Source organism: Otolemur garnettii, unplaced genomic scaffold (genome assembly GCF_000181295.1).
Source record: "Otolemur garnettii isolate 467f Iridium unplaced genomic scaffold, OtoGar3 scaffold00089, whole genome shotgun sequence".
Taxonomy (NCBI): Eukaryota; Metazoa; Chordata; class Mammalia; order Primates; family Galagidae; genus Otolemur; species Otolemur garnettii.
In genome coordinates, this window is record NW_003852484.1 from 4402168 (window position 1) to 4409724 (window position 7557).

At 39.2% G+C, this 7557-nt stretch overlaps 1 protein-coding gene across 1 annotated transcript in view; it reads left to right on the top strand.

The window, feature by feature from the left end:
- POLQ (DNA polymerase theta) overlaps positions 1-7557 on the top strand; it is a 128460-nt gene that overhangs the window by 102112 nt on the left and 18791 nt on the right. Inside the window, 1 exon segment of the mRNA XM_003795084.1 lies at positions 5691-5815. Within this exon segment, the coding sequence (XP_003795132.1) occupies positions 5691-5815 (125 nt within the window).

The following is a 7557-nucleotide window of genomic DNA, read 5'->3' on the forward strand; positions in this document are numbered from 1 at the left end:
TGGTGTTTTCCAGATATACAGTCATATCATCTGCTAAGAGTGAAAGTTTGATCTCTTCTGACCCTATATGGATACCCTTGATCACCTTTTCTTGCCTAATTGCAGTGGTCAAGACCTCCATTACAAAGTTGAAAAGCATGGAGACCTTGCCTGGTTCTTGACCTGAGTGGAAATGATTTCAATTTTACTCCATTCAATACAATCTTGGCTGTGGGTTTGCTATAGATGGCCTCTGTCAGTTTAAGAAAATTCTCTTCTATGCCAGTTTTCTTAAGTGTTCTGATCATGAAAGGATGCTGGATATTATCAAAAGCTTTTTCTGCATCAATTAAGAGAATCATATGGTCTTCGTTTTTAATTTTGTTTATGTGATGAATTATATTTATAGATTTACATAAATTGAACCCGCCTTGAGACCCTGGGATAAAACCCACTTGGTTGTGGTGTATAATTTGTTTCATGTGTTTGCTGGATTCTGTTTGCTAGGATCTTGTTGAGTATTTTTGTGTCAATATTCATTAGTGATATTGGTCTATAGTTTTGTTTTCTTGTTGGGTCTTTTTAGGGTTTGGGGATCAAGTTGAGGTTTGCTTCATAGAGTGTGTTGGGTAGTATTCCTTCTTTTTCTCTGTTTTGGAAAAGGATAAGTAATATAGGTACTAGTTTCTCTTTCAAGGTTTGATAGAACTCTGATGTGAAGCCATCTGGTCCCGGGCTTTTCCTTTTAGGGAGATTTTGGATAGTTGATGCTATTTCAGAACTTGATATAGGCCTGTCCAACATTTCCACTTCATTCTGGCTAAGTCTCGGAAGGTGGCATGCCTCCAAGTATTCATCTGTTTCCTTCAAATTTTTTTATTTTTGAGAATAGTTTTTGTTATAATATTCATTAAGGATTTTTTGAATATCTGAGGAGTCTATTGTTATTTCATCTTTGCCATTTTTGATTGATGGAATTAGAGATCGTACTCTTTTTTTCCTGGTTAAGTTAGCCAAAGGTTTATCTATTTTGTTGACCTTTTCAGAAAACCAACTTTTTGATTTATTGATCTGTTGTATAATCCTTTTATTTTCAATTTTGTTTATTTCTGCTCTAATTTTGGTTATTTCTTTTCATCTGCTGGGTTTGGGATTGGAATATTCTTCCTTTTCCAGTTGCTTGAGATATCCCATTATGTTGACTTCCTCTCTTTCCCTTCTCTTGAGGAAGGCATTCAGTGCCTTCCCTCTCAGGACTACCCTTTGCCGTATAAATTTCCCTCTCAGGACTACCTTTGCCGTATCCTGGAGGTTCTTGTAATTCATGTGTTCATTATCATTTGTTCCAAAATTTGGTAATTTCCTTCTTAATCTCATCCAGCTATCATTCAGCATAAGGTTATTTAGTTTCCATGGGGTTTTTTTTGTCCTAAATTGTTTATTAGGTTATGAATTTTACAAACATTACTTATATTAGTGGTAACGGTGGAGCTGGAGAGTATTGTGTCTTCTCCAAGCTGCACGGCGGGAACCACCAATAGTGTGGTGGAACTTATGGCCCTTTCCAAGGGCACAGCTCTTCCAGCCTGCAGATGTCAGCCCACACATCTCCCTGTGCTTGTGGACTGGTTTGGCGATCCACTGGGTGTCAGGATTTCTTCTGATAGCTTTATGGAATGGATCAATGAGGATAACCTCAAAAAATTTGTGTGTTGAATCTTCATCAACCCAGTAAGAATTCAGAACTCTTAGAGCCCCACAGTGGCGTCCAGCTCTCTCCTCAGCAACAGACTGAAGGCTTTGAGCAAACTTTAGCTGGTTAACACCATGATGCACAGGCTTGCCATAGGTTGCACCCTTAGGAACTGGGCATTTGCAGCCACCACGGCACACACAAATCCTATTTATGACATAACCTTTGGCTGCTTTCAAAATTTTCTCCTTCACATTAACTGTGGCAAAGTTAATTATTATGTGTCTGGAAGATGCTTTATTAGGGTTGAGTCATTCTAGGGTTCTGAAACTATCTGCTATCTGAATTTCAGAATCTCTTTGCATGTCTGGGAAGTTCTCTTTGATTATCTCATGGAATAGAGCATCGGGGTGGTTCGAAGCCACCTCATTGCTTTCAGGAATTCCTATAAAGCGAATATTAGTTTTATTTTAATTATCCCTTACATCTCTGAGAGTGATCCATTTTTGCTCTCGATTTCTCTTCCTGTTTCAGAGTTTGGGAGCATTCAAAAGCTTTGTCTTCAATGTCAGAAATCCTTTCTTCTGCCTGCTCCATTCTGTTATTGAGGGATTCTACTGTATTTCTCAGATCTTTGAGGGCTGCAAATTCTTGTCTCAATGTGTCAAAATCTTTGGTGATTTTGTCTTTGAATTCATTGAATTCTTGAGACAACTTTTGAAATGCTCCTTGAATTTATAATTCCAACTTTACTTTCATTCTATTAATCTTATTTGCAATCCAAGTTCTGAATTCAATTTCTGACATCTCAGCCATTTGTTTATGAATGGTATCTTCTGGTGTGTCTGCTATGTCATTCCTTGGTGGAGTTGATCTACTCTGATTATTCATGTTGCTGTAATTTTTCCCCTGATTCCACCCTATGATTATTTTACACCATTTGGCTAGATGAGCAGATAAGGTCAAGTTGGGTTGGGGGCTCCTGGAGTAGGGATTAACCAGCCCTTTGCCCAAGTGCTGGTACTGGTGACTACAGGTTTTCCCTAGAGCTTTGCAAAGGACCTGTACAGTAGTATGGCCTGAGACACTGGGGACCTGCTTGGTGTTGTGGATCTAAGTGGCTCTGTCTTGTTTTTAGCTGGTCTCTGTCCAGTCCTAGTGAGTCAGTAACTCTGGGTTGAAGTCTTAGCTGTGGAGAAATATAAGCAACTAAGTCACCCTGCCCCCTACGTACAACAACTGGAAAGGAAAATCAAACCTTCCCACAACCAGTTACCACTTTGGATAGTCCTTTGGTGATTGGCCCAGGTCAAGAATTCCAAATCAGTTGTCCCAGTCAGCATCCAGTCTCAAGTGGGAGAGTTCAAAAGGTCTCCAGCAACTAGATAGCAGGGGTCTGTTGGCAGCTCAAGTATGACTTGCTCTGGTGTTCCATGGAGTCAGAAGCACACACCCAGCAAATAAAGTAGTCCAGAAAGGTTGATGCCTCCTTCCCCACCTTGCACCTCCGTCACACCTAGTCACACCCTTAAGGGCTGTGACCCATTTCCTTCCAGTGAGCAGATGCTCTAGGGGTTTGCGCCTGCCTCAGTCACAGGGAGATGTATGTCTCGTTAGCCAGGCCACCACACTCTGCCACCAGCTGGTAGGGGGAGCTAAAGCCTGTGATAACCTCAGGTGCTTAATGGAAGCTGGGGTGATTCACTCAGTTCCATCCCCACCCCAGATTGATGTTGCTGGCACTTATATTCTTGTAGAATTAGTATTTCTGTCCTGGGTATATTCCCCTGTGGGACACTTTGCTGTTTGCATTCACAGAAACTGTGACTCAGCCCCACCCTGTGCCTCTGCCTTTGCACCTCTTCTCATGGAGCTGTCATCTCTGTCTCTGCTGCACTCTGTGTCGGGGCAGGTGCAGTTAGAGCTCACACTCACCTCTCAGTTCCTGCCTCTGCCTGGGCTGGTACTCACACACATCTCTCATTTTCTGCTTCTCCCTGGGTTGGTGCTTTTGCCCTACCTGCTTTTGTCTCAGCTATGTTCTCAGGGGAACAAGGGGCCAGGAGCGTCTTAGGCTCACTAAAGCAGCACTTCTGACTCAGCCCTGCCCTGGGAGTATGCTGTCTCTGTGCCCACTTATTCTAGTCTTGGTCCCTGCCATGCCCTGCCTGGCAGGTACCGCATCAGGCATATCCTTTACTCACGGGGCCTGCGTTTCCATCCCATATCTGTTCCTCCCGTGGCTGCCACCAGAGTAGAGGCCTAGTTTTTTCTGGTTGCCAAGAGAGGTGGGGAGTGTGTCTCCAAAATATCCCCAAGAGTGTGAGCCTTATTGTTCCTATTGCTGCTGCTGCTGCTCTGTGCCGCGGGGCACCACTTCTCCCTCTTAGTCCACAGTCCTCGCTTTACCCCATGTCACAGAATCAGCACAGACCCGCAACAGCCCATGCCTTGTTCACAGCTCTCAAGAAAATGCTTCAGAATCTGGACTCCATGGGAGACAGGCTTCCAGATCTCAGGGTGAGAGTGGAGTGGAGTGCTGAAAGTTCAGGATTGTAGATAGGGAATATATACAGTTTTATGCCTGGTAGGAGAGTGCCACTGGTGTTAGTGGGTCCTCTCTGGGGAAGAAGGTCCAGTTTTTAGAGGGTCTCTCCTGTGGGATAAAATAGGAGGATATCAGAACTCTGCTTGCTTGTTTGTAGAAAGTATAGTATGCGCTGTTCTCATGGGGGAGGGGATTCCTGTCCACTTGATGATGAATTTTGTACCTATTATTTGTTTCCTTGAGGTTGTAGCTCACCTCAGCAGGGTTGATGTGCATTCTTCAACTTTCTCTCTTGGCTCAGCTCCAAACCATCAACTTACTTGCTAAACTTCTGTCCTTTAACTCTCCTTCTGGATGGGAGCCTCTGGCAAGCTGACTGCAATTGGCTATCTTCTCATCCTTTTCTTTGCTCTTCACCCTGCAATGAAACAACAATTGTTTCTTTCATTTTTTTCTTTTTTGTAATTAAAATGGCTTTATTCCACCTGGAAACAGGTGGAGTGAGATTTCCAACCTGGAAGAAATCCACCAAAACAGTAATTCTTAAAGGGAAAAAGATAAGAGCCTAATTGTTTTCTGAAATACCTTTGCTGGTGGTCAGATATCACCAACAGCAAAGGATTCATCCTGGAGATGCAGAAGATGTAATAACTGACCTAGATTGCAAAGAATTAATGCTAAGGAATCAAAATGTGTTTGAATCCTACATTCTACACAGTGTTCTGGAATTTTCATAAGTGTGTCCACACCTATGGTTCATCTTATAAGGGTACATATGAATCTTTCTAAATGTAGAATATAAATGTCTTAACATAATAACTAAGAAAATGACATGAAGGCTATGTTAACCAGTTTGATGAAAATATTTCAAATTGTGTATAAAAACAGCACACTGTACCCCATGACAGTATTAATGTACACAGCTATGATTTAATAAAAAATTAATAAAATAAAATAAATTAATTAAATAATAAAAAGTATGTGTCATGTATGTTTCTAGTATGTTTATTATAACTCTTTCATTGATTTCGTAAGATCCTGCTTTGGATCATAGCATAGATGGTAACATACTGGGATATGTTAGGTCAGGAAATGGTAAGATTAAATAGTAAAAGGGGATTCACACAATCAAAGAACAGAGATCTATGAAAAGTATTATATAATAATAATCTCTTGCAGTAAAAACACCTTGGTACCTGTTCTTTTCTAGAACTTAATTTCATATTTTGGTGCTGGTGGTGTTAAAAAACAAAGATAGGGTTAGATTATGTCATTTCTGAATGTCATTTTTGTTTCTCACTTTTTGAGTCTAGAAAAAGTGAATGATAATTTATATGTACAGTTTTGATGAAATATTAGTGTTAAGAATTATATTGTGGGGTTTTGGTATATTTCACTGTATTGAAAGCAGTGAATGAAATGATGTATGAAATTTAGTTGTAATTCAATGTTTCTATAATTTTTTTGTAGGAATTAATCATTTCATGAGCGAGACTGTGAAGAATTGTAAAAGAGATGGATTTGTTCAGACCATTTTGGGAAGGCGTAGATATTTGCCGGGAATCAAAGACAACAACCCTTATCATAAAGCCCACGTATGTTGAAATTTCTCTGGATTTTTAATCACATGTATATTTTCAACAAAGACTAAACACTACTAGTGTCCCTTTTAAGGATTGCTAGTATATTAATTGGATCTTCTGAATGTATAAGGTCAACTATCACTAAAGATTTCTGAAGTGATGACATATACCAATATTTGCGGAACATAGTCTTTGGGACATAAATGTAAACATGGGTTCATTTAATACTTCACTTAAAGATGTTGTGTTTCAGTAAGCCAATTATTTATTAGCTTTGCTAATAAGTTGCAAATAAACTTAGCTGTTCTATTTGCTAACTGTTCTTTGTTTCAGGTACCATGTACTGATTTGTCATATCACACCAGATTGCTAATGCTACTCAGAAATTAGCTAGGCACTAAACTGTGATTTTTTTTTTGTTTATTCTCCTTATTTATTTTCTTTAAAAGTTCTGTCTCATCAGAGGATTAGTATACTCAAAATACTAAACAAGGCTATTTTTATCATTTTAAAGATTTATTGATGATGTTTGCTCAAATTATGATTAAAATTTTTTTTCTCAAATCATTGGGATTCATAAAAGTATTCTATGTATTTGAGTTTTTAAGTATTTATTAAAGTCCAAGACTTCCTTTTTCAATTGGTTTTATGTGGCCATTCCCCCATAATTTTGTGTTAGTGCTTATTACACATTGTATGCGATGAAAATATTCAATTAAACTTCTATCTGGAGCTTTAAGCCTTCAGAGCACTAGAGCTTTTAGTTAGACCATGGAGGAATAATCGGCTTCTTCATTCTCCAGCCTCCCACATAGTACATGCAGACTGGGTATTCCTCAGGCTTTTACCAAATCTCTAAGTGAACTGGGCACTGTAGTTGATGCACTAGGAAATATCAGTACTGGAAAAGATAACACAAAAGATACATAAAAAATATCATTTATATATTAGTTATTAAGCTTTGGGGAGAAGGTAGGACTTGAACAGATTGTTGAAGGCTATTTAAAATTTAGATTGTTGGCCATGCGCCTGTCTTCTTGAGAGAAGCTTCTTTTATTAATTAGTTTGAGTTCTCTATGGATTCTAGTTATCGAACCTTGGCCAGAAACATAACCTGCAAATATCTTCTCCCATTCTGAGGGCGGTCTCCTTGCTTTACTAACTGTATTCTTGGCTGTACAGAAGCTTTTTAGTTTGCTCAGATCCTAGTGATATATTTTTGGTGTCACTTCAATTGCCTGGCGTGGAGGGGGGTGTCCTCATAAAATATTCTCCTAGGCCAATTTCTTCAAGTGTTCTCCCTGCACTATCTTCAAGAATCTTTATAGTTTCATGTCTTGCGTTTAAATCTTCTATCCAATGAGAATCAATTTTTGTTAATGGTGAAAGATGAGAGTCCAGTTTCAGTCTTCTACATATTGCCAGGCAATTCATCCAGCACCATTTGTTAAACAGGGAATCTTTTGCCCAATTTATGTTTTTGATAAGCTTATCAAAGATCTAATGATGATAAGTAGCTGTGTTCATCTCTTGGTTCTCTATTCTGTTCCATTCGTCTACCTCTCTGTTTTTGTGCCAGTATATGATAAAATTGCTCATCATCTTTAATCATCGGAGAAGTGTAAATCAAAATCACTTTGCGATGTCATTTCACTTCAGTAAGATTAGCACATATAACAAAATCCCAAAACTACAGATGTTGGCGTGGATGTGGAGAGAAGGGAATACTTCTGCACTGCTGGTAGAAATGCATG